This window comes from Conger conger, chromosome 1 (genome assembly GCF_963514075.1).
Source record: "Conger conger chromosome 1, fConCon1.1, whole genome shotgun sequence".
NCBI lineage: Eukaryota > Metazoa > Chordata > Actinopteri > Anguilliformes > Congridae > Conger > Conger conger.
This window is the reverse complement of record NC_083760.1, coordinates 49746726-49774608: the sequence shown is the minus strand read 5'-3', so window position 1 is coordinate 49774608 and position 27883 is coordinate 49746726. Positions and strand designations below refer to the sequence as shown.

At 40.9% G+C, this 27883-nt stretch overlaps 2 protein-coding genes across 2 annotated transcripts in view; both read left to right on the top strand.

Annotated features, from left to right (window-relative positions):
- Positions 1 to 2356: 2356 nt before the first annotated feature.
- LOC133110520 (transcription factor E2F3-like) lies at positions 2357 to 24164 on the top strand. Its single transcript, XM_061220705.1, has 7 exons — positions 2357 to 2906; positions 9971 to 10082; positions 10658 to 10877; positions 14850 to 15011; positions 17643 to 17754; positions 17838 to 17979; positions 18393 to 24164. Exons 1-7 carry the CDS (start codon positions 2628 to 2630, stop codon positions 18641 to 18643), a joined length of 1278 nt encoding a protein of 425 aa, XP_061076689.1. The 5' UTR covers positions 2357 to 2627; the 3' UTR covers positions 18644 to 24164.
- Positions 24165 to 26044: 1880 nt separating this feature from the next.
- cdkal1 (CDK5 regulatory subunit associated protein 1-like 1) overlaps positions 26045 to 27883 on the top strand; it is a 387515-nt gene continuing 385676 nt past the window's right edge. The window contains exons 1-3 of the mRNA XM_061253309.1: positions 26045 to 26208; positions 26648 to 26808; positions 27732 to 27844. Coding sequence (XP_061109293.1) covers positions 26651 to 26808; positions 27732 to 27844 — 271 coding nt within the window. The 5' untranslated portion in view covers positions 26045 to 26208; positions 26648 to 26650. The remainder of the gene's footprint in view (positions 26209 to 26647; positions 26809 to 27731; positions 27845 to 27883) is intronic.

Below are 27883 nucleotides of genomic sequence, written 5' to 3'. Positions count from 1 at the left end.
GGATGGTATTGGCCAGGTGATGAGCGATGCCTGGTTTCCTCCAAACATGACGCCTGGCATTCACGCCAAAGAGTTCAATCTTTGTCTCATCAGACCAGAGGATTTTGTTTCTCATGGTCTGAGAGTCCTTCAGGTGCCTTTAGGCGGGCTGCCATGTGCCTTTTACTAAGGAGTGGCTTCCGTCTGGCCACTCCACAGAGGAACGCTGGAGCTCTGACAGAGTGACCATCGGGTTCTTGGTCACCTGCCTGACTAAGGCCCTTCTCCCCCGATTGCTCAGTTTAGACAGGCGGCCAGCTCTAGGAAGAGTCCTGGTGGTTCCGAACTTCTTCCATTTACGGATGATGGAGGCCACTGTGCTCATTGGGACCTTCAAAGCAGCAGAAATTTTTCTGTACCCTTCCCCAGATTTGTGCCTTGAGACAATCCTGTCTCGGAGGTCTACAGACAATTCCTTTGACTTCATGCTTGGTTTGTGCTCTGACATGCACTGTCAACTGTGGGACCTTATATAGACAGGTGTGTGCCTTTACAAATCATGTCCAATCAACTGAATTTACCACAGGTGGACTCCAATTAAGCTGTAGAAACATCTCAAGGTTGATCAGTGGAAACAGGATGCACCTGAGCTCAATATTGAGCTTCATGGCAAAGGCTGTGAATACTTATCCATCCATCCATCCATTATCTGAACCCGCTTATCCTGAACAGGGTCGCAGGGGGGCTGGAGCCTATCCCAGCATACATTGGGCGAAAGGCAGGAATACACCCTGGACAGGTCGCCAGTCCATCGCAGGGCACACACACCATTCACTCACACACTCATACCTACGGGCAATTTAGACTCTCCAATCAGCCTAACCTGCATGTCTTTGGACTGTGGGAGGAAACCGGAGTACCCGGAGGAAACCCACGCAGACACGGGGAGAACATGCAAACTCCGCACAGAGAGGCCCCGGCCGACGGGGATTCGAACCCAGGACCTCCTTGCTGTGAGGCGGCAGTGCTACCCACTGCACCATCCGTGCCGCCCTTGTGAATACTTATGTACATGTGATTTCTTTGTTTTTTATTTTTAATAATTTTGCAAAAAAAAACAAAAAACTTCTTTCATGTTGTCATTATGGGGTTTTGTGTGTAGAATTTTGAGGAAAAAAATGAATTTATTCCATTTTGGAATAAGGCTGTAACATAACAAAATGTGGGAAAAGTGAAGCGCTGTGAATACTTTCCGGATGCACTGTACACTTGATGGCATTGATGGTTGTACTTTTGAGTCTTACTGTGCATCACAAGCATTTCATACAAGTAGCTGTTATGTACTGGAAAGAAACTTGTGGCTGGGAAACATGCACAAAAAGTCAATGAGATGCAAAAAATCTGATGATATTTAAAATACGCAGTATCTAGGGAACAATGGCTGAAAACTATGACCAAAAACATTATGAAAGACATCATTCACAAAGGTCTCTTGAAAATTTATGAAGACAGTAATGTTAATTTTCAATGACAAATGTATATATATATTTTTTTACTGCATTTATCTGATGTAGATTATCTGAGTATTTGAAAGTCCTCCCAAACAAAACTTCCTGGATGAAACAGTCCACAAATAAAGTCTACATTCCTTAATATTAGATATACAGCTAGGAGAGCTGAGAACATGGACTATATTGTAACTTTGTTCCTCATTGCTGACCACTTAAGATTCAAAACTATACATCATCTATCAAAAAGCATAAACCATACCCTATAGGGCCAAACGATTATTAAGAGTGTATTTTCCAACAAGTATTATACAGTAGAGATATCATCTTTAGAACTCATACTTGGTTCTGAAACGATAATATCAGTTCCCAGCGTCTTTGTTAATATTTAAAAACGTGAACACACATCAACTGTGGTCTGTGTTAGCGATTTACGTGGAATACCCATTAAGGTGTGCGATCACAAATATGTGATTCCAATGTTCTTAACTGAACATTCTAATCCTGATGTAACGATCACTACTGATTACTGTAAGCAATGGAGTCCTCGGACACCAATTTAGAATCTTGAAAAACATTCCAAAAAGCCTACTCCTCAGAAAGTTACCCGCACTTAGGGAACACCCCCTCTTCCCCGCCCCTTCGTCGTGCAGGACGGTTGTCCATCCGTAGCTAAATATTTCGTGCCGAACCAAGGAAACGTGATACTGCAAGAATCCAATGAACTACTTCAGATCTGGAAGGCTAGCTGTCATTGGTGTATACCTCCAAATTCGTCACGAAATGAAGGCGGAGATTGATTTCAGAGTGACCAATAAAATCGAACATGCAAATGTAGTTTGAAAACTTCCCGGGAAATCTGAGTTTCGCGGGAGGGCCTTTCGCGCGTAAACGGAATCCCTTCATTCATTGTCAGCTTCCTGGAGCCATTTTTCATCTGGCAGGACAGGGGCTTGCGTCAGTTTTAAATCCATCGCATCTGCCCGCCTGTACGCTAAATATACGACCAAAACGGGAAATATCTATACCTTAGGTCCTCTGCTAACGTTTATCAATAATATTATATGCCAAAGAACGTTGGATTTGAAGAAAATTTGCTTCAAAATAAAGGAGGGACAAAAGGCAATCGAGTCTATAAAGATGAGAAAAGGGATCTCCTCAGCCCCGGAGAAAGTAATAATAACAGGGGTTGGGAGCTCTTCGCTGGACAAAAATACTATTTTAACGGCATTGTCAGACCGATTTACTTCTAGTCTTTCAACAGCTACATATAACGTTATACAAATTATCACCCCGCCGTCCTGCATCACACAGACTTCAAATGTCTGTGTGTCCGACCCTCCAACTAGCAGTATATACACTACTCCTCACGGAACTACAAACGCAACCGGACAACGAACTGCATTAGGACGTCCTCTGGTAACTAATGTTGTTTATAAAATAAAGCAACTGTGAATGCAAGTGTGGTTGTTTTGTAAATGCGTCTTCATAATCGAATCGTTCGGTCTGTGAGTTTGGTAGCTAGCTTGTTCGCTAGCTGTCTAGCTTTTTTTTGCTAACAGGTTAGCTAGCTTGCTAAGTAGTTGAGGCTAATTGGCTACTTTGTATACATCGTGTCACATTAACGTAGGTCGTGTTGTGTTCATAACTGGTTATCAGTAGACTTTACTGGGTACCATTCGGTAAGAAATAAATTCATTTAAAGTAACTTTCACCCCTCTACAATGGCCTAAAAGGGGTCACTCCCGGATGGAAAAGGTCAGTAGCCGAAACTGTTAACCCCTACATGCAAGATATTTTCTGAAGTCTTGTCTTACGTGAATTAGATATAGCTTTTTACGGTAGGCTACGTCAGTAACTAGCTAGCTAGCGAGGAAGCCGAGTATTTCCAGTACAGTAAGGAAATTGAAATGTTGCGTTTGCATGGGATGTGTATTTGTGTCGTTATTTACCCTAGCACTAGGCCTTGTTCGTGGTTTTGGAAAGGGGGAAGGGAACAGTCTGGGGCTTTCTCGGCGTCTTCGAGAAACAAGGTTGCTCGTTTGTACAATCATTCAACCTTTGGGGAAATTTGTTAATCGCTTTGGCTAATGTCGTTCATTTTCAATACTCAAAGACGACTGGCCTAGTTGCTAAACGATGCAAATCGTCGGGGAACAGTTTACATGACTTGTATCATCGCTGTGGTTAAGTTTGCACGTCAGTCGTGGATTAAATGATTAGTAGGTTAACCAAGGCTTATAAATATTCAAGAATAACCTAAGTTGGGCAGTGCTATCAACAGTGAGTGGGGTAAACCAGCTAACTAGCTCTAAGTTATTCTTAACTCATGTTTGCAGGACTGGTTGGCTGGCAACTGGTTGGCTGGCAAGTTCTATTTTAGACTCCTAGGTAAATATCTTTTTTAAAACGTAAACTATTCTTTCAAAGTAAGCTTGGCCAGTCGATACTGTATACCCAGTTAAAATGGTCTTGTATGATTACTCGGTACACAAATATGAATCATTTACTTGTATCTTCAAAATGTACACTGTGATCACTTTATTAGGTAGACCTGTACACCAGCTTGTTAATGCAAATATTTAATCTGCTGATCATGTGGCAACAGCTCAGTGCATAAAAACGTGGTCAAGAGGTTCAGCTGTTTTTCAGACCAAATGTCAGAATAGAGAACACATTTTATTTGACCATGGAATGATTGTTGTTGCCAGACAGGGTGGTTTGAATATCTCAAAATGCTGATCTCCTGGGATATTGATGCACAACCGTCTTGAGAGAATGAGTGTGGAGAATGAAAGAAAAAAACATCCAGTGAGCAGCTGTTCTACAGGCAAAAAGCTGTGTGAATGAGCGAGGTCAGAGGAGAAGGGCCAGACTGGTCGGAGGTGTCAGTCACGCAAGTGACCACACATTACAACAGTGGTATGCAGAAGAGCATCTTTGAACACACAGCATGTCAAACCTCTTAAGTGGATAGGCTACCGTAGCTAGCAGAAACCAATAAGTCTAAAAAATGTATTGAACACTATATTATCTATTGCAGCTTGCACTGCAATGGAACAGGCAGGAACAATTATTGTGTTTGACAAACTTACTATAATTATGTTTGTGTCCAGCTTACATAAGTTGTTTTTGAAAGCAGAATCAAAGGATGATCTTGTTTTATATACCAGAGATCGATCAATTGTGTTTTAATATCAAGTTTAACATCCAGGCATTTGGCATACATTCTCTGGTTTTGTTGTTGGATATATCCTTTCTCCTTTTTGATTTCAACAGATGCAGTCAAAGTCCGAACTTTACTGTGCCAGAAATTCAGATGTAACAAAAACATGGCTTAGATTCCACAACATTGAGTAATTCACTTTGAGTAAGCAAGGTTATTTATGGCTTTTCAGCTGACCAGTGAGTTCATATGTTATGGCAGCTGTTATTGCATACCCCCAAACTGCAAAAGTGAACAGAGTGATAGATTATGTTTACACTCACAACACTGTACATCGTCTTTCTCTAGTTAATTATGGCGATTGGAGTTCATACTGAAATCATGGTTGGAAATGCTAAGATGTCAAAATGGCAGATTGCATGTGAAGTAACAGCAGTTTTGACGCATACCTTATCAAAACCATACCTGCAAAATGGGAGTAAAAATATATTTCCCTGCAGGCTTTGTTTACATGTTTGTCATGGACATGACAATTAATTTGTATTTCTATGAAAATCTAAAAGCTTATGTAGCTAACTTACTTAACCTAAGTTGGATCTGTTAGTTCCTTTGGTTTTCTATGTCGTGTTTCTGATTAACTAATGATAGTATACTCGTTATTTCCGTGTAAATTAGTTGTTTGCCTGTTGGCAAGTTTGTCTTTTTATGAAAACAGCTGAATCACAGCTGAACTGTTGCACTGGGTCTGATCTCTGTCATGCTGGAGTGTTTCTAAAATGGCTTCCTGGCAGTGGAGGTTCTGGAGGTTGGAGCAATACCAGGGCAGCTTCCTGTACTGAGACTAGGCTTTTTGTGAGCTGTCACACATGTGCTGATTTTAAGTTACGGTAGAAGTCAGCCCTGTTAGTAGCACTGGTAGTCGCCTTTGTCTTGTGTAGGAGTGCAAATGGTCAAATGCACTGTGTTAGTTTGAATTTGCGCTTTCTGTCAGGCTCTCAACACCTGTGGAATAAGGGGCTGCAAAAATGATTTCCGAAAGGTGTTGCTGAATGAATTTGCTCAGTCAGCTTGTGGTTCCTGAGTTTCTCAGTTATATGATTGGCCTGGCCATCGAGTGGGACATTGACCTGCAGCTTATAAGCTTGCTGAAATGCCGCACAAAAGAATCCTCTTTGCCCCACAATATATCTAAATGGCTGCTTGTTATTTTCATTATTCATGTTTTTTGTCTTCTCATCCAATACAAGTTAAAGGACATGTTTGCCCATGCTGTAAAATAAACACGTAAAGAATCGTATCTGCTGATATCAGGGCTTTTCATTATGAACAAAGGCTCCACTGAGGCTAATTAGAACATTGATGGATCTCTGGTAACTGCCTGTGCTGTCCCCAGGTGACCTTTGGGGTCACAGAGCAGCGCCCTGTGTCTCTGCCCGGCAGTTGTCGAAACGCATTCCTGGTATAATTTGCTACTTCGTAGAAATCAGGAAAGCAAGAACAAACATTGTTTGAGTGTGCAGTGTATCAAGGTGTATGAACCTTGTGTATTTATTTTTCCAACGGCTTTAGTTTTATTTTAGACTTAAATTTTCAAGTGTTGTTTTGCAGAAGAATGTGTGTCTCATTGCTGATTCTAGGACTGCTCCCCCAATCCAACACAGCCATGTAGTGTTATTCTCTACTTCTACTTTGAAATTGGTCATGAAAGTGGAACATGCTAATAAGCATTCCTTTGGGAATGCAACATTTAGGCCGAGGTCCTTTCCTGAATGAATGTCCATGGCGAGGACAAAAGAAAACAGCCAAATGCAGTGTTGACTTCTTGGCCCTCATCTTCATAATACAGGGCAGGTTTTGGTCACATTTTGCTGAAACTATCAGATTAATTGAAAGTTTGAATGGTCAGACAGGATAGACATATTGGAATCAAAGTCTGCGGTGCTTTATAAAGCAAAAGCCTTATAACCTGTGAACCTTTTTAAAAACAGTTGAAGCAGAGTTCACCATTAGCTCCTCTGAACTGCCTAGTGTTCCAGTTCCAACAGGTTTTAATTTTTGGAAAAGTAAAATGTGAAAAATGTTAAGAATTTTGAGGATGGTAGGATTTTGACTTTAGGGAAGTTCATTGTCTGTCATCCATGCCTTGAAGAGATTGGGTAAACATACTGTGATCTTATTATAGCAGTAAATAGTTTCTACGTTCTGAATCTGGCTTAATTTACCTGTAAGGTAACTCTGAATTACATCTAAGATTCTCTTAAATTGGCCTTTAGCAACTCAGTCCTTGAAATATACAGCGATGTCATATTGTACATGGAAACAATAAACATTGTTTAGGCTATGAAGTGTATTAAAACCTAGGGGAGGTTTTGAAAACTATGGGCCAGCAACCGTGAAGCTATTTCCTAGGCAACCGTTAAACCTGGTCTTGTACTGAAAAGATTTCCCCAGAAAATAACGTGGTGTTGGTGCTTGGCTGTTTGGGAATCCCGTCCTAAATTAATTCATTTGCCTGTCAAGGTTACTGACCGGGCTACTTTTATCTAGCCTGGATGCAGAATTGGGAACGGTCATTTATGTTTGTGAAATGCCCAAAAAAAAAAAAAAGTGAAATAATTTCTGAAAATGTAATCGGAGCATCGGATTACCAGATTTAGTTGGCCAAATTAATCAGATTTGAGACGTACTGATAATGCTAAAGTGCTGTTTGATTAATGTGGGCTGTTGGTTCCTTCTAGTTTTTCACCAGCTGGAAATTTCAGCTCTGCCTGGACTAAACTAGCCTGTGTGCCGGCAGTCTTATCAAGTCGATAGCGGAAAGATTTGTAATAATCTGTAATCATTGAGAAATATTTTCCACCTTCCTCGCCAATTTGGAATGCCCAAATGTATTTATCAGTGCTCAGTGCTGCAACCTCCTGGTGTACTGCTTGCTATGGCAGTAGTATAGCAATGAATGAAATCACGAATGAGCGGCGTAAGATTAAAGTTGGTAAACATGGAATGACTGGGTCTTATACCCAGGCAGTGCAGGGTTAAATCCTATCACTTGTCAGCAATGTGGCAGTTGGACACGACTGGTGTCATTCCACCACTGGGTGTGGGAGGCTTAGCAGGGACTTGGGTTGCACAGTTGCAAACTGTCCAAACTGCGAATGAAAATTATTCAGGAGACAAATTTTGAGAACATACTGTATTTTGCCTGCTTTTAAAAAAATTGACACAAATATAAGTTGCCATGTCATAGCCCTGGCCACTCAGTTCCCGAAGAGAGATTTCCTGCTACCGCCATATTTATTGCAAGAAGGTATCATACCTGCTTCTCATTTCCATAACATTACATTATGAACAAACGTCCAAACTATATAATTTGTGAGACCAACCCTAAATCTATAAGGTAAAGGTACATGACTAGACTAGACTTTAGGCTAATATATATTTTTTTACTGACAAATAAAACGAATGTTGCATTAGCACTGTGGTGGCCATCAATGAGAGACAGGCCTATTGCTGTCAGTTTTGCTAACATGACATGATTTAGGGTTTTGTACATCCATTCATCTAGTGATTAACATTTATTGGCTAGGTAGCGGAGCTGGTTTAGTGTTTTGTGGCAGATTCTTTGCATTGGTGCATTCCCGTAATTTTTGGCATTTCCATCTAGCTAATGCAAAAGGTACGTAGGTACCACTATTATGTGGGAAGATTAATCTCATCTTTAATTACAAAGCAACCCCCCAATTTTTTAAATGAAATAAAGATATTCAACGTCATATCTGAAATGTCTGGCCTGGGCTTAAAGCCCACAAGCCTTCCATATGAGCCCACATTTTTTTTACTGATTGGCAAATTACAAAAAACGAATTGAACAAATTCCCAAATTATTTTATTGATTGACAGATGACTTACCACTGTCATCTGGTTAGTTTAAGTGAGAATATCTGAGCTCCACTGAACTGCTACCTGAACTGAATTCAATTTGTGGTTAAAAGTAAAAAAATTAAATGAAATTAGACTATGCTACTTATAAGATACTCACAAATTTTATTCTCTACATCTGCACAAGGGCATTTTTGTGTCCTGCGTGTGGCTCAATCGTCACTCTCTCTTTGATTCGCTGCCTGAGTGACTTTCCATCAACGTTAGACATCATAGAATCATATTTCCTTGGAGCTGCTCGGTAGCTGAGCAAAAGCACCTCTTGCGGTGATAGGCCTATGCCTTCAGTTGGCTTGGTGGGCTTAATGGGAACCACTGTATTTGATGGAAAGTAAAAGCTATACATAATACATTAACCACTATATACTGTAATAAAAAATATTATATTCAACACAGTGCACCGACAAGTCCACACATACAGTGGGCTCCAGAATTATTGGCACCCAACATGGATAATGAGCTATATTTAATGTTTTATGTTTGATGCTTTGTATTACTTTTTAAAATTAATTATTAAAAATATTCTGCATTAAAAAAATCTCAGGCTGAGTAGAGGTGCACAAAATTTAAAATCCCATAGATGTAAGGTGGAGCCTCAGCTGTGGTTTTGCACCGGACAAGTTCCTGATATACAGAAGGGTATTACAGCAAAGATTTATTGTGGCCCTAATCTTTGTGTGTGATTGAAGTACCAGAAGCGCAGCTGCTCATCACATTACAAAGGTGCACTTGTGTTCTGTTGTAGGGGTGCTGCATGTCATTCAGATTTAAGCTGAATAGTACCAGCAGATGGCTGCATATGATTAGTTTGATATTTTTTCTAAAGTATAGTGATATTAAAAGAAATTCCCTGCAAATGGTTAGTATTCATGATCTCCAATCAAAGGCGAGTAGTTATAAATCCAAATGCGTATATACTGTCTGAATTTGGAATTACAGTGCACAACTACAAAGCAAAAGATAAATGCTGTATCTTTGCAAACAATATTTGGCAAAATATTTTGACCTGCATTAGAGTCGTGAGGCGGTGGTACCCCATTTGCCCTAATCCCCTCAAATAGTGTGAATTCCTGAAGGGGAAATTACACAGAATTGGATTGCATTTACATTGCATTTCATCTCATTCAGGAGCTCACTTCAGCTGCCACCAATGTTTAACAACCACTGGAGTGACAGTTTGCGCGGTGTTTTAAGGATATAACTTTTGGGCTCCCGTAGAGCTGCTCCCCTGGAGCTGACCGAAGCTTTGAGAGCCGTAGCCAGCGAGAGCGGAGAGGCAGGTAATGTGTGGTAGTGCAGAGGAAGACCTGGCCTGGTGTTCGGAGTGATGGTGTGACGGGGGCAGGTAGTGAACATCCATCCTCTGAACATCCCTCAGGCGAAGCGGCGGCTGGAGCTGGACGAGACTGAGCGCCAGTCCCCCAGTGAAGGAGCCAAGACCCCCAAGGGCAAGGGCGGAGCAACTGCGCCCAACCTCAGGAGTCCCAGAAGTAAGGGATGGGAAATGGCGCCCTGGCTTGCCAGTGTGGAGAAACAGCCAGTCACTGTGCCTTGCCAATGTGTTCATTTATGTGTTGCAGGCTTGAGGTTAAGGCACCTAGCTGGTGCTTTACTGTGCAGTGACACATTTCATAGATTTGAAAATACTGGTAATGCATTTCACCTCTGCTCCAGCTATATGCCTTGCAGCCATTGATGGACCTGCGATCAGAATGTTTTGATCATTGTGTCTGAAGAATACAGGCTAGCTGCTTGCAGGGTCTAACTGGTGATCTGCTTTGTTGTACATCCCAAAAGCCTGCACCAGTTTTCCAAATGCCCTGTAGTTCCCCGTACAACAGGACAAATGGAGGCTCCAAGGGTTGTTCTGTGCTGAAGATCACCCAGGAAAATATTTTAGAGGGACCTAACAAACATTTAGGCCTCAGCTTTGTGAGTTTGGTGTGACAAACTGCTAGCCTTCCCTTTTCACTGACTTCCCCCTCCCTGCACTGGCTATAAAAACACCATGTTAAAATATTGCTAAATCTGAACAAGGTGTGTTTGGTGCCACCTTCTTCCACAGCTCCGAAGTCCCCTTTGGAAAAGACGCGCTATGACACATCCTTGGGCCTGCTGACCAAGAAGTTCCTGCAGTTACTCGGTCAGTCGGCAGATGGAGTGGTGGACCTGAACCGTGCCGCGGAGGTTCTGAAAGTCCAGAAGAGACGTCTGTATGACATCACAAATGTGCTGGAGGGTGTCCACCTCATCAAGAAGAAATCAAAAAACAATATTCAGTGGATGTAAGTATCCCAGAGTCAGTATGCAGGATCCAATATGTCGTGCAGGTCTTGCAACATGTATGCTGGGAATATTTTCAATGTGCAGAGTACTGGTGAATCTTAGGCTTTTGTGCAAAGTAGGCATAATAGAAAAATCTGAGCGCGTTGCCTGATTTAATGTTTTCTGTTTTCTAGGCTTATTTGGGTTTGCTTGTTCTCACCATTATTTGGCTGCTGTGTTATAAAAGTGTGAAGTGGTTTTCCCTAACAAGTTTTAGGTGGGCAAGTGAACAGCTCTCTTCCGTTATTATTCATCAGTCATTATTTTGACTCCCATGCTCAACCCTCAGCAGTATTGTTCTCAGCACCCAGCAGTATTGCTCTCAGCACCCAGCAGTTTTGCTCTCAGCACCCAGCAGTATTGCCTGAACTCTGAGATAGGATATATTTGCTATTTTTTCATTTTAAGCAAATAATACGTTTAACAGTCTTTATCTATTATCTGAAGTCAGTTTGACTTAATTATTTACTTGACTGGTTGGCTGTTTACTCAATCTGGCCAGACATATTTAGATGTTGGTGGCTTCCTGTCAGGTAGAAAAGAGAACTGCAACATTGTATCTTCTGGGGCTCAGTGTACCGAGACCATAGATCATAGTTTGGTGCCACTTAAAATTAGATCAACTTAGAAATGAACAAATGTTACTTACTATTTTTTCCTTTGCAAATGTAATAAATTAGGATTTCTTAAGTTCTTCAGATGTAAATTGTTCTGGATGAAAATCTGCATTTTTGAGCTCTATTGATGTTCGCAAGTAATTGTGGCATTATATTTGGACAGAGACGTTGGTGTTGAGTTTTTCAAATGTCAATTTTCTGTTGATTCATTACCAGAGAAAAAATAAAGGTCCATAGACGTCCATTATATCATGGCGAACTGCATCTAAAAAAAAAAAAGAAGTATTTGCTGAGATGTGGCAAATTATCTAGATGGATAGATGGTACTCTGGGTAAGTGGAAACATACTTCAATTTCATTTTTGGGTTAACTGCCCCTTTAAGGCATTATAGGGTTTCATATTTTACGCAAGAACTTGAGTGATGAAGGCAGCGTATAGGAAGTTCCTGCGAAAGGCAATTTCAAGAGAAGTCAAAACTTTATACTTTATACGCTAAACTTTTTACTTTTGAAGTGAAAACAGTTATTTTTTTTCTCCCCATTGCCCTAATATGCTAGACACCCAGTGACGGGGTGAAAGGTTTGATAATTGATGGTAGGTACCTGGGTGCAGATCTTCGTGCTAGGTCTCGGACAATTTGTCTTTTATTTGGGCCACAACTGGTTACACATCTGGAGGGAGATGAGGAGAGACTTGTGCCATGTAACTGCTTTAGCCGGTTGAAGCCAACATGGGCAGTAGCATATTGTACCCATTGTTTCTTTTGAGAAATGTTCACAATCCTCAACAACAGAACCATGGGCCTCATGCAGAATTCATATCTTCATACTTTTATTGTAAATTTCTCTTACTTTTTTTGTACTAAGGGCTTGTACGAGTGAGCCACGTCGGATTCAACAAATGCTCCTAACTTCAGAAAACTGTTCTAAATGAAGGTCTGTGGTTCATTGGTTTTCGCAAAAAAACATATTATGCTGGACCATTGATAACCTCTCTCTTATTCCTGTTAAACATTCACCAAAAATATGTTTCTGAAAACATTTGACGCTAGAAATGAGCAATGCAGTTGCCGAATCTTGATTCGTATTTGGTCGGCAGTGTAGTTTGAAAGTTTGATCCGCGTTCTGTGACCCAGCCGAACTGCCCTGACATGCACTGCGAGGCTCTTGCTTACATAACTCGTACAACGGGGTGGGAACACACATGCATTTTGTTCCTAAGAAGAAAATCTAAATATGAGAAAATTGGTGAATGCCCCATGTTCTCTTAAATAACTTGTACCTGAAATTTAAGAACACATGTTCATTTGAGTGTGTCTTGTATGAGGCCCATTACGGGCATTATACATGGGATATCCACATGCATTATAGGTGGGTTGGTGTAGTCTATCCCTGTCCCTATATTGTATGAAGTAAGCAATACTGTAAACTATCTAAAACCAACATAATTTTTTTTAATTGCTAAAATCTTAGAGATCACATGATTTATACCCTCTAATGCAGACTCATATTTGCCAATTTCCAGTGATAGCTCAGGATGATCTGCACATCTGATTTACTCGCTACTGCTGCTTCAGACACGCAGTTCAAAGAGCAAGAAATATGATTTCAACCAACACAATGCAAGGGTAGTCCTGTCCACAAAGACAATCTTCTCCATGGTGCTAATTAACATTCAGCTGGACAACTATCTACATTGAGGTTATTGCTACACATTATTTACTACTCTAACACTTAAACTGTTAATAAGTGTATTGGCCTCATTCAATATCATTTTCACTCTTGCTGCGTCACACAGAACTCTGGGGAAATGGATGGAGTCTGGAATTGAGGGAAACAATTAAGTGAGAACAAGGGTATTTTCTTGTAGAAATTACGAAAATACTCTTGGTTAGATTTACAGACCCAATGAATAATTGTTTTCAGTGTGCGTATCAGTAGGGGAAATGATCATGCTCTGGCTGTGCTAAGGGCTCCAGTGAGACATTGAGGGAGGAAGAGGGGCATAGCCCTGTCTTGTCACCTTTGAGCTGAGTGGAAGTGACTGGCCCAGCAGAATGACAATCAACTGGAGCTTTATGCATTGGGTGGATTTTATCTATGTGCAGAACCTATACCAAATGCCAAAGTTAAACAATTCATCATATTTATAATGGTGACAGGGTTCTTGAAGCTGTTAGCATTTTAAGGGTGATTTTGGGCCATCTCTTAATTACCAAGTAATTAATTAATGACTTAATTTGTGCTGAACATCATTGTGGGGGATTATGATGTTAAACTGCTGACTGTAAACTTTAATTTAATTTAAGGAATTACAGCCCTTTTTATACATAGTCTCCCCATTTTGGAGGGCCAAATGTAATTGGACAATTGGCTGCTCAGCTATTTCTTGGCCAGCTGTCATTGCATCATTAGTAATGCAAAGAAAGCTAACAAAAGGGAGTTGATTGTAGGTGTGACATTTGCATTTGAATCTCTTGCTGTTGTCACTGAACTTGAGTCCTAAAGAAGTGCGAGTGGCTGTAAAAAAGCTGGCCATCCTGAGGCTTACACATGACACACAAGTTGATCAGAGTCATAGCTAAAACCTTAGGAAGCAATAACGCAATGGCAAATGGAACGGAAGAGGACATCTGAGGGCTCACCACAAGATCCAAACCACAATTAAGTCTCAAAATAACCTTAAAAAAGCCATAAAAAAACTGTTCAGGAACAAAGTGAGTTGACACATGAGATTGGTCTTACCAAAGTAATGCAAAGAAAAACATGTTCAAAAAGGAACCACTCCTGATCCAAAGCGTACCACCTCATCTGTGAAACATGGTGGAGGTTGTGTCATGGCTTGGACATGTATGGCTGCCACTGGAACTTCTTTATTGATGATGCGACTGCTGACTGCACCATTGGGATGGATTGTGAAGTGTACAGAAACATTACATCTGCTTCAATGTGATGTGATGAGCTCCAAATGCCTCAGCTTGCTGAAGATCAAAAGGCCCCCAAAACAAGCAGTAACTCAAGGTGACTAGAGTACAGGCCTGGCAGAGCATCACCAGGGAAGATACTTTCTCGTCTTTGAGTTCCAGACATCAGGCAGTTATCAAATGCAAAGGATTTGCAACCAAGAACTAAATATTATGACTTTATTAAAACATTTTTCCTACTTACATTTGGTCCCATTAAATGATTCAGTTCTGTTGAAGATTGTAATGATCAAAAGTTCAACTAAGTAAATTACAAGAGGATTACAGGAAGGTGCGAGTGGTTTGTGGTGAACCTAAGAGCAGACAGTGACCCCTGACCTGACTCCCCCAGGGGCTGCAACCTCTCAGAGGATGGGACCACGCTGTCACAGTGCCAGGGCCTGAGTGCTGAAGTGGCCGAGCTCAGCCGCCAGGAGAAGAAGCTGGACGACCTGATCCAGTGCTGCAGCCGTGATGTGCGGCAGATGACCGAAGACTCGCGCAACCAGAAATATCCTTTCCTTTCCCAATCTTCACAGTAAAGAAATGGTTTCATGTGACATACATCCAGCATGTCTACAACCACAAGTGCACCACCTGAGGTTACTTTCTTTGGGTAAATGTATACACACTCCACCAACTAGTATCTTGCAATTCTCAAAGTCTCTGTGTCCTGGTAAGACCAAGATTCAATGTGACGTCACTGTGATTTGTCATTTATTCTGCCTTCCTCAGTCATGGAAAAATCATGTTGTGGTTACGTTGAATTTGTGCCTCAGATTTTCAGCCCGAGTGGGCTCCAGAATTATTGGCACCCTTAATAAAAATTTAGAAACAGGCTGCATATAACAAACAACACGGATGATAATCTACAGCGGGCTCCATAATTATTGGCACCTGGCTGTAAACTAAAAAATAGGTTATTGAAATAAGCTTTATTTTCTAACTTGTCAAGCAGTGTGCTTTATTAATGATTCAATGGAATCAACAAAGTCTTACTTAAAAATAAATAAATATAAAAAACTGGTTCCACAATTATTGGCACCTCTGGTTTGATACTTTGTACAAACACCCCTGGCAGAGATGACAGTCATAAGACTTTTCCTGTAATTTGTGATCAGGTTAAAGAACACGTTTGGAGGGATTTCTGACAATTCCGCCATGCCAGCTTTTCAGAATCATTCGTATCCTTGGGATACCCCTCTCTTCAGTTCAGACCACAGGTTTTTGATGGTATATATGTCTGGAGACTGAGATGGCCATTGCAGAACATGGTTGTTTTTACTTTCTGTGTGGATGTTGATGTATATTTGGAGTGATTGCCCTACTGGACTATCTTCCTACAACTGAGTCTCAGTTTCCTAGCCGAGGCAACCAGATTTTCTGCCAAGATTTCCTGGTACTTTGTTGAATTAATTGTGCCATTGATCTTAAATAGTACCCCTGACCTACTGGCAACAACATCTCCAAAACATCAAATTTGCCATATGTATTTGACAGTTAAAATTAGTCTAGTCTCCATTTGTATTACGCAAATAATTCTGGAGCCCACTGTCTAGGTTATGGGATGCTATTTACTTTTAAATACATTAGCTTTCATAATTCAATGTTTTTTTTTTAAAATTCCTTAATCGAATTATTTCTGAAAACCGTAGGTGTCAATAATATTTGCACCTCTAACAAATATTGTAAATGAAATACAACAAAGTGAAACTGGCAAACCATTTGACTTAATCACAGTTAAACGGAACTATACTGTGTAATTTCAACACTTCCTTTTACATTAGGGGCGGCCTGTAGCGCAGTGGTTGAGATGAATGACTGGGCCATGCAAGGTCAAGGTTCTAATCCCGGTGTAGCCACAATAAGATCCGCACAGCCGTTGGGCCCTTGAGCAAGGCCCTTAACCCTGCATTGCTCCAGGGGAGGATTGTCTCCTGCTTAGTCTAATCAACTGTACATCACTCTGGATAAGAGCGTCTGCCAAATGCCATTAATGTAATGTACATTAGGGTATAGAAATGAGGTAAAATGCATGCTAAATTCCTTTGTTGTCCGTCAGCATGGGAAATGCCAAAGAACTGTCAATTCAGAAGAGACCGATGGTAATTGACCGTCACAAGTCTGGTAATGGGTACAACAAAATACATAAATGGTTAAACATAGCACTTGGCATTATAAGGGGAAGAATAAAAAAAAAAAAAAAAAAACATTTAGAATGGTTGCGAACTTGCCAGGAAGAGGACGCAACTGCACATTATCCTCACAGAACCCACGGATTGCAGTTAAAGAATTGCAGAGATTGGTTGCATCTTGGGGTCACCAAGTCTCAAAAAGAGCTATAACATGGCACCTCCATACCTTCAAACTCTTTGGATGGGTGGCTCAAAGACCTTACTGAGCACAACAAACAAAACCAGTCATCTGGAGCCAAACCTGTTTGTAATTATGTCTGGACAGTACCGCTAGTCAAAGACACCATCCACCTTGGCAACGAAAGAAGAATGTATAAAAGGAGAAGCACCTCTCATCTATTGTCAGATATGCAGGTGACTCATTGATGTTTTGGAGATGTTTTGCTGCCAGTGATCCATTGGCCCCATTTAAGATCAATGGTATGATGAATTCAACAACGTACCAGGGAATTTTGGCAGAAAATATGGCGATCACTGCTAGGAAGCTGAGACTTGGTCCTAGAAAATGCCAGACAATGACTCCAAACATACATCAAAATCCACACATAAATGGTTGAGTGAAAACAATATTGATGTTTTGCAATGGCCATCTCAATCTCTAGACTTAAATCCCATCAAAAACCTGTGGTCTGAACTGAAGAGAAGGGTCCATAAGCATAAACCCAAGGATATCAATGATTCTGAAAAAGGTCTGCATGGAGGAATGGTCAAAGAAATCCCTCCCAATTTGTTTGTAACCTTATCACAAATTACAGGAAAAGACTCATGGCTGTCAGTATTGGGTTGATTCCATTTAATCATTAATAGCACACTACTTTGCACATATTAGAAATAAAGCTTATGTCAATAACTGCATAATTTTGTACTTCGCAGTATTTTTGCACATATTTGGCAATAATTCTGGAACCCACTGTACAGTATATAGTTTTTGCCTTAACGGCCCTCAAGCTTGCCTATGTAACGTACCAAGACATCCGGCGCATCCCCAGCCTGGAGGATGAGACTGTGATTGTGGTCAAAGCTCCTTCAGAGACTAAGCTGCAGGTGCCTGATCCACATGAGGTGAGAGAACACAGAGCCAACTCTACATGTACTCTGCTCTGATGCCAAAAGGCAAACTTCAAACACGGTTTTCACCCTCACAGATTTTGCAAGTGCATCTGACCAGCACCAAGGGGCCTATAGATGTGTTCTTGTGTCCGGACGATAACGCTCCCGACAGTCCGACGGCAGACAGAGGCTTTGATGTGAAAGGAGACTCCTCCCCCTTTGTAAAAGTCGAAGACGGTAAGCTTCCTTACACTAGCTGGGCACACACTCGCTATACGACTTGCTCTTTTCATATCGGGACCAAATTGTAAGAAAAACATTAGACCAATCGGGACCGTTGAGCAATCAGGTGGTGGTTCAGCTTATGACGTTTTTGTCTGTATACTCTATGCTATCATCCGATCGGTTGGCACAATCTGGTAAGTATGAGAGGGAATCCGAGTTCCCGACATCGTAACCCCTTGAGAAAATCACATAATGTACGCCCGGCCTTAGCTGTACTGCTCGCAAACAAGCAATTACTTAAGAACCTGGAATTGGTTTGATGCTGGTTTGAGGTGTCTTGCCAGACCACCTCATGGTAGCTCTTGTTATTGAGAGGTCTCCCTTGACTGTGCCTACTACATGCTGGCTCTCTGCTCCTCCCTCAGATTGTGCAAGTATCGGCAGCATCCGGCCTGGAGATCCCGACGCTGCTGTGGTGGTCTCCACTCTCTCTCCCATCAACTCGCCCTTCACCTGCCTCCTGCAGCAGACCGAGGACCAGATGCCCTTTGTCAGTCTGTCTCCGCCCCTCCTCAACGACGACTACCTGAGCCTGGGCGAGGATGCGGGCATCAGCGACCTCTTTGACGCCTATGATTTGGACACGCTCCCACTGGATGACCTTCTTGGCAACTGAAGCGGGAGGAAGGGAGGTTATGTGGAGGATGGCTGTCCCAGCGCAAGGAGAGGCCAGCGCAAGGCCAATATGGAACCCCTTGCCACTTTTATTGATTTTTTGTAATAATTTTTTTTAATTATTATTTTTTTTTCAATGTATATAAAAGAGGGGTTCCCTGGCTTAGCACATCACTCCTCAGGCCCACAGAGGGGATTGCCTTAAACCTGTACTTCTTGGAATAATCTTATTTCCAGTTGGACATGTGAGCTGCCTTACCAATTGTGGCACCCCAACCCCCCCCCCCCAAATCTATTTTGGGCCATGGGTATTCAGTTGCAGGATTGTTTCTGGCCTATTGGTGGTAAGGGTGGATGGACTATACATAGGCACTGAGTGATTGATACGGCATGTTTTAATTTTATAATTTTTTTTAATATAGTCCCCTGTGATCGGTGTGCTGGATATTTTGCAATTGGGCAGGATAGCTGTCGTGTAATGTCCCGCAGAGGACAGCACACTGGTCAGAATTTGTGTCTCGTGCCTCCAGTTAGGGCTACAAATGGAATAACAGGCCGTATATATTCCATTAAGCTTCACACCTTTGGCTGAATTTGGAGGCAATCCACCACAAATGTATAAATGTATGTTTGCGTGTAATTTTCCCTGAATGTAAAATATGCGAGGATTTTTTTCTCAACGCAGAAATGGAACCGTTTATAGGTGTTATCTATAAAATCTTAAGTGTCTTCTCTGATCCTCACATCTGCTCTGTTCTCTTCCTCAGATGAGCAGATTCAGGGATTGGAGAAGCGGTGTAAAAAAATTCCACACCATGTATGAAGTGATTTTGTGTGTGCAACGTGCAGCGTGACGTAGGATGTCAAATCTCAATAGGAATTTTTGAGGGATTTCTGTGTTTCCCAACGGTTGAAACAGGAACTTAATGGTAGTTTGAGGTGTGAATGTTCTGTCCTGTCCCGTGATTCAGTGTTGACACCCAGCACCCCCCACCGTCCTTTTCCCTGTTGCATTTACAGTTACTATTTAACCTTTGTGTAAAACTTTTAGTATATACAGTGGGGTGCAAAGATTTGGGCACCCCTGGTTTACATGTCTTGTAATGAATCTGCATGTGATCAAAGCAAACCTGAACTCTAAATGGTATAGAGTTCAATATGAAACCTTTATGCAAACTTTAAAGCAAGATTGCTTTTTATTTAGATTTTTTTTACTGCCTATAAATTATAAAAAAGGAAAAGAGCCCTGTGCAAAAGTTTGGGAACCCTTTTGGATTATTCTTTGTCACTTTTAAAAAAGATGATTACTTACTAAGGCCCAGACCCAGGTGATTTACTCGTTAGGGCTTCAATGAGTCAGGTCAGTATAATTCCAGGGCTAAACTTTTTATTCTGAACTAAATCCATGCCTTCTAGAGTATCCAACTGTGGCTGTTCTGTTTGGTGTTGACAACCATGGGTTCCTCTATGCATCGTTCATTTCCACCAAAAAGGAGAAGGCCACAAAAACTCTCAATGTTTCAAACTACCTACTTCTACTATCAGATTATATTATCAGAAAATGGAACAGTTGAAGTGAAGGCTAGGTCTAGAAGACCATTTCAGATATAATGGCCCGAGACCTGGTGAGAAATACTCAGAAGAACCCACACATCACTGCAAAAGAACTGCAAAATAGCTGGCGACTGCAGATCTAGCTGTTCACAGGACAACAATACAACATACTTTAAACAACAAAGATTTACATGGCAGAGTTGCCAGAAAGAATGACCTCTATACAAAATCTGAGGTATGCAAAAGAAAACAGTGAGAAGCCTGAAGCAATGTGCTTTGGACTGACGAAACCAAAATTGAACTTTCTGACCACCACCAAAAAAGGTATGTTTGGAGAAAAAAGGGTGAAGCCTTTGCCAACTGTGAAGTATGGAGGTGGATCCATTATGTTTTGGAGTTGTGTGGCAGCTGGGCACAGGAAATATTGTGCGAGTGGAAGGAAGAATGGATTCTACCAAATATCAAGAAATACTAGAGGCTAATGTTCAAAGGTCAGTCCAGACATTAAAATTGAAGAGAGCTTAGGTATTCCAAAGCATATGGATAATAATCCAAAGCATACCTCAAAATCAACCATGAAGTACCTTCAGGAAAATCTGTGGAGAGATCTCAAGGAGGGTTTATGCCTGGAAGAATGGGGAAAAATTCCAAAAGCAGGAATTTTTAAGATTCTTAGCTGGCTACAGGAAGCGTTTTAAAACTGTTATAGTTGCGAGGAGGAGTTACAGAGTATTAACTGACAGGGTTCCCAAACCTTTTCCACAGGGCTTTTTTCCTTTATGTATTATTTTGAAACTTTAAAAAACTGTAAAGTAATCTTGCTTTAAAATGTGAAGAAATGTCATGGTCGACATTGTACCATTTAGAGGTCTGGTTCGCTTATGCTCACTTGGATATTAATTGTAAAATGTTGTTTGACCAGGGGTGCCCACATTTATGCACACTATATAGTGATTATTAGTGAGGTGTGGTGTGGAACAGAAGTGCGTTTTTCTTGGCAGCAAAGCACAAATTATTTTGGTTTTTCTGGGCTGCCCATAAAATGCTGGGAAACATCTGATTTGCTACCACCTTGGTGTACATTGCATGCAGATGTGAAGCATGAGAGGGGTCCTGATAGTCATATTATCCCCTCATTTGCTAATTGAGTTCAAACTGCTGTCACTAGCTGACGCACCCTTTGGGGTGTGCAGGCTAAACTTTTGGCTGAGCTTTTCCTCTGCTTCTTGGGTGTTTTTGAAATGCACCCCAATTCTGAATGCACTTTACTCCTTTTCCTCCCTTCAATTTGTGCAACAGGCTTTTTGGTCAGTTAACTTAGGCAGGAGGCAGGGCAGAGTTTTCGAGTCTTTCCGCCCAGGTTTTTTGAGACTGGTCTCTGTAACCTTTCTTCCAAGTGACAAAGGGATTCACTTTTGTGCCGCTGTGCTATTGCTTATCTGCTGAAAACCTCAGGACCTGGGATGTAGTTATGCTGTCAGTTCCTTTTTTTGAAACTGTTGATAGAGAAAAAAATGCATTTGAAACTTCAAAAACAAAACTTTACAATCTCACCATAACGTTATGGGCCATAATTGTGGTGCAGCAATGACAGAGATACTGTCTTTAAAGTTACGAAAACCAAAGTTTTAAAGCTTACAGTACGATTCCCTATACCTTATTTTAATGCTCGTTAGGTACTGTAGACTACCTCCAAACCAAGGTATTTGTTTTTGTGAAGTTTTTAACGGTCTCTACGCTTAAACGAATGGAACACTTTTGATTACATTTTAATGCAATGTTAACTGTATTTTCTTGCTAGCTTTAAGGTGACTGTTATTCAGCATATGCCGTTGACCATTGTAAATATATTTTCACCCACCTCCCCACACTCATACGAACTTATCAGTTAAATTTTATGATTTTCTATTTGGAATAGAACTAGTTCCGAACATATATTATTTTCCCCTAGCTCTGAATCTTTCAAAGTGTATATAAATAAAACCACTGTCTTGTATAGCTGTGTTCATTAATTAAGGATAAAAATGTCCATCTTAAATATGTTTCATTGTGGAACCTGAATGGGAGAGGGGTGGGATGGTCACTGGGAGCATTTGTGATGCTTCCATGAACTTTTGATTCTGGGTCGTAGTGTATTTGTATTTAGCTGCCATTCATGAGTGAAACTTTGTGTATGTTATTACATATTTTATATGCATATGGAATTCTGTGAACTGAGGAGCCCACTGCCCCAAATGTAGAACATGACAGCAATTATAAAGCACCATGTTTGTGTCCAATCTTGAATATATGGAATTACCACTGTTATGTGCATGTCCAAAATCCTGTGCTCAGTTATGAAATTGTGCCTTTGTTCAACTTTCTTCTGTACCAAATATGCAGTAGGAAAACCCAAACCACTGTGCTCATTTTGTAGAACAGTAGAACCTTCAGAAAGTTTTCCCAACATTGCTAATATTTTGCTAAATTAGTTTTGTATGCATGCTGTCACATTTATACCCATTTCAGTGTGCATTTGTAGATAATGTGCACCCTTGATAAGACAATTGAGTCTTACTCTATTGGTCACTGATTGAGAGGATCAGTCTTCACAATTGTATCTTCCTGTATGATGAAGCTTTTTAAAATTGTGTCTTTGTGGTGGATGATACAGTAATATACCATGTATTGTAACATCCAAGCTACCAATTACATTTCCCTCCCTTGTAAATGTATTCCACTTGTATATGGCTATTTATCTGTTGCAAATTTGTCATGTATTGTGCTGCACTGCCCATCTTACTGGAAGTCCTGTTTCACGTGGTCATTTTGCAAAGTTCAACAACCTTCACTGAGGTGCAAATCGTTTTGAACCACTAACACTAAAAGCTGCTTACTGACTGTCCCAGTCTGTTGAACATGGTGTTCTGTTTTCTGCAATGGTGGGAAAGAAGCTTCATTAAACCCTAAATGAGAGGAGCTATGATATGCTCACTGAGACAGACCAATCGTTTTCTACTTTGGAAGGCATATTGTTTTTATTGAGTTTGTGAGTTGTTGTAGATCCACACGTACTGTAAAGGCAGCAGTGTCAAACTTGTGCCCTCGATGGCGGCAGGGTCTGCAGATATTTGCGGTTTCCCTCACTCCACAGCTGATAAAGGCATTGAGAACAAGGCCGTGTAGGTTCTTATCCATTCAACATTTTGAATGAATCACTGGTGATGAAATGTCGAAAGTCAGCAGACACTGGCACTCCAGGACAGAATTATGCACATTAAGGGAGTCATAAAACCTTGTTTTTCCTATTACTTGTGCTTTTCTACATTTATATCACATCGCCTAGACAGTTGCAATTATGTTTTCAAGGGCAATACATTGTGAAGCAAATTTAGTTTCATCTGGTTCGTGCAAAAGAGTATGTTTTTTGTCTTGAACCAATTAAACTGTTCACTGGAAGGTTTAGCCTTCAAAAGCCGAATGCTGTAGATATGCTGTTGGGACAATTATTTTATTATGAACAAAAAATCCAAGATCTGTGCCTATTTTACTTCCTTATTCACTGTATTGTTTCAAAATTGAATTTTTCAAATGCTCAGTCAATCTCAGTATTTTATCACACTGCCAAGAGTGATTAGGAGAATGGATGGAGCTGCAAGATTTTACCAAATCCAGATATGACACAGGCCTTACTTAAATTTTCTTTGTGTGTGTGTGTGCGTGTGTGCGTGCGTGCATGAGAATATTGTGTCTTAAATGAATGTTGGGAAAATATTTAGTTATTTTTTAAGTGTGGAATGTGTATAGGATTTAAATTGTAAAAATATTAAATGGCTTTGTATTATGTCACTGAAGAGCTTTGATATAAATTGTGTACATGTCTGAATAATGTGTTCACTACCCTTTCAGACAGTTGACAGTGAGATTATTGTTTTCTAACCTGAAGGTTTGAAATTCACCAAAACTTGAATAAAAGCAATAATACCTAACCAAGGCTGTTCACTTAACTTTTTTTTTTCTACCCACAGTAACATACTGAAGTTCATTTTTGTGGTCTGGCTGTTTTATCATGAACACAAACTATTATAATTGGTTAAATAATCCTTCATTCTCCACCTTAGTGTGTTGTGAACAGACTAAGTTGGAGGGCCATTCTGTGTATTGGACAGGGTTGTCTGCGTACAAGTATCCAACATACATTTTGGTAGACTACAGGCACTGTATCCATCCTTGGGCCTGGGAAAATGAGGAAAACTATAAAGGGGCAAATGTACCCTGTTCATCAAGTGATTTGAACCTTTGTCCTATTGGTTGTTAATGCGAGAGGCTACATCTGCAACTACATCTTGTCCTGTCCCTCATCATTTTCATAGCAAACGATTTCTGCAACACTGATGGTTTCTCTCTCAATACATTAGGAGGGGGCGTGGTTGGCCCTGCTTAACAGTATCCGCCCTATCTACAAATATTTTGTGATCCATTTTGGAAATGATCAACGATTCAATACATTTGTGTGATCCTCAACCAACTCCAAGTATGAAATTACAGTGTCGTGATTGGCAGTTATCTCACTATGACTGGTTGCTTGGCCAAGAGCCCTGCAACGGATCTCACGCAAGACCCAACACAATTTTTGCAGGAAATAGAATTTCATATAAATAAAAAAAATCCTACATTGCTTAATCATGCATGTAAATACATCATCATCTAGGTTGTGAAATAATCTTAATTAAATCTGACCAAAAAATGTTTGTTTAATTTGAGGACTGTTTGAATTGTGACTCTGGGGCTGCCCATTCTGTTTTTAATGCATTTTAAAAATACCTTCCTTTAGGCCTATATTGCTGGAAACATTACAGCAAGATGATGTTACGGGGAAGCACATTGTGTTAATCAGCCTTTCCCCTCATTGTAGATATGCTCTTTTGTTTTGCTTTTATGTATTAAAAAAATATTATTTCTTTCAATAATATTCTAAGTGTGCATCTCTCAATTTAATATATAATTAAATATTTAATATATTTAATTTAAAATAATAAAATTATTTGCAAAATATCCATATTTCAAAATACCAATAGAAACTTGGTTTGGGTGGGGTGGGGGGGCAATCTGTGGGAGCGTGTGTGAATAGAACATAACCTCTGTGGGAGTGGGCAGGAATGATCAGAAATGCTGTGGATGTGGGTGAGAATTCGATTTTAAAAAACGGAATGAAGAAGATCTCTCCTCTTGCAGGTTTTCTGACATTCTGTTGATCTTTATTACAGTGATTTGTCCAGGTTACAGACGATGTCTTGTGGGAGTCTGGCACATTGGACCAGTGTGTGCCTGTTTACTGGCCTCACGTGCCCCCCCAGCTCATCCTCCAGTGGGTCAGTGGGGCTCCAGTGTGATGAGGAGGGTGTATGTATCACTCTTCATTACTGCTTCAAGCTCATGCTGAACCAGTTCACCTGCTGAACCGTTCTCACATCAGAATGGACTGCAAGTGATGGCGGTGCCCAGGACAGTGTAGCATCGTGTGGCCAGGCTGCCATTGGTTGCTTTTGCAATTTTCCTTTTTGAATTGAGCAGACGTGACAATCATGAGCAATCAGGCAATGTTGTAATACATGTTGTAAAAACGAAGTCACCTGTCCACAATTTTTCATGAAAGCTAGTGTAGTCAATACCATTTTGTATTTGAAAATCTATTTGCTTTATTTTTTTTCTTAGGAAGTTAATTATAAGTAATATTTCATGGAGCTCAGTACCTTTCATTATGCTAGTGGTGAAATGATTGTGGTCTTGTCCTGCCCACCCATCCTGAATATCGAAACGCGAGTCCACGTCTAATAAGACATTTTTGGCCTCCGCTATGTTCCGTAACACGAGGTCAAAGGCGACATCCAGCATGGCTGAATTACAGTCAAAACAACTTTAGCTTGCAGGACAAGCTGTGGAAAAATAAACAAAGTCAACGACTACGCGAAAGACAGCATCTTGCTATCGAATTCACTATATAGGAGCACGCGTTAATCGTGTATAAAACAGGTAGGAAACATCTTGTATTTGTTCATAAGCACGTGGGGAGATATTTTACAGAGCAGCTAGCTTGCTAGCTAATAAAGTTGCAGATTTACAGAACAGCAATTACTCGTAGACATTAGTAACATTTAAAAATTACTCGTTATGTGAGGGCTTGTCGTTTCGGATTCGAACTGCTTGCTAGCTGCCTAGCAAGACAACTGAAAATGTTCCATTAGTGTTAGTTCAGTGTAGATTTGCTAGCGGTTAACGTTAGTACAGCTGTTAAAAGGGAGGCTTGATTTTGGGAACACGTTGCCAGTGTGGCTTATGCTTATTAAATGAAACACGAAATGAACTTACTGTACCAACTAAGCAGACCATACGCACAACCCCTCGGTAAATTGCATAAACGTAGTTTCACGACGATACCTCCACCTTTTCTTGATCTTTTGCTTGCTTGTAGACCATGCCATCTGTGTGCAATTCGCTCATCGATGACATCGAGGACATGGTTACCGCTCAGGACCCCACGCCATACGAGCGCCAGTTTGCCAGAAAGAGCATCGTGCCTCGACCGCGGAGGAGGAAAGAACAGTTGACCACCGAAGAGCTACAGGCGGACAGGTACTGACCACAAAGGTTTTCCTTATGGCGATGTAGTGACAGCAGCCAAGGTTCCTAATATCAGGTGGAACTAGGGTTGCCACACGTTCTGGTTTTCCCGGGATTGTTCTCTTTTTTTGAGCGACTGCCCCGGAAAATGACTATATGAATTGTCCCGGTTTTTTGTACTTTTAAATGTCACAGTTCCAAATAAAACCGGATTGTTCTACTGCTTCTACTGTTTTTTTCCTCTTTACGTTTAGACATCCAATCGCGTCTCCGTAAACAGGTAAAAAACACAGCGACGATTGGCGATATATCTATACTTCTTTTTAATTGGTAGCAGAAATACGAAAGTTGACCTTATCACCTAGCAACTGTTGCACGGGCTGTCAGTCTGGCGCGTGCATTCACATCAACGACCCCGCCGTGGGAAAGTTAATTTAGCCTAGAGTTAATCGCCTAATACTTATATAAAACTTATACTTTTTATTTTGTCGGTTTTATAAAATGGGGGGAGAGACGGACGAGGAGGACAAGAGAACAAATCAGAAAAGCCACCAGCAGCAAAAAAAAAACTAAAAACGATGTACAACGTACAGCTTTTTGTGAATAAACGCACCCTTGAGTGCTTAAAACTGCAACATACTGTAAATCAGGGAGTGAGGAAATGCTGGCCTGTCTTTCTGATTTTCAATCCCTCTTCACTACCCAGTTTGTCTCAATGGCTGTCCCTAATGCAAATAGTGCTGGAAACGATGCATTTCTAGAGTGTGGTATTGGCTGAATGTGTGAAGGCAGTTTCGTGCACAAACATTTTTTGTGCCCTTGTATAAATACACTTTTAGATTCAGTGTTAACCATGTGCATTTCTAGGTGGATTCTCTTGTTGATTTTTGGGGGTCTCTACTGCAGCATCTCGCAACCTCTGTTATCGCCCACAGCATCATCCCCGGCACGCAGAAGATTTGGATGCGAACTTGGGGCTGCTCCCACAACAACTCAGATGGCGAATACATGGCTGGACAGCTGGCGGCCAGCGGGTACAAGATGACAGGTAGGTGTGACACAGTGGGGCGTTCGCTTCAGTGACACT

Coding starts and splice junctions, on each gene's coding strand:
- LOC133110520 (XM_061220705.1), top strand. CDS start 2,628: ATGAGAAAAGGGATCTCCTCAGCCCCGGAGAAAGTAATAATAACAGGG. Junction 10,083..10,657: donor CAACCTCAGGAGTCCCAGAA/GTAAGGGATGGG, acceptor CTTCTTCCACAG/CTCCGAAGTCCCCTTTGGAA. Junction 17,980..18,392: donor CTTTGTAAAAGTCGAAGACG/GTAAGCTTCCTT, acceptor CTCCTCCCTCAG/ATTGTGCAAGTATCGGCAGC.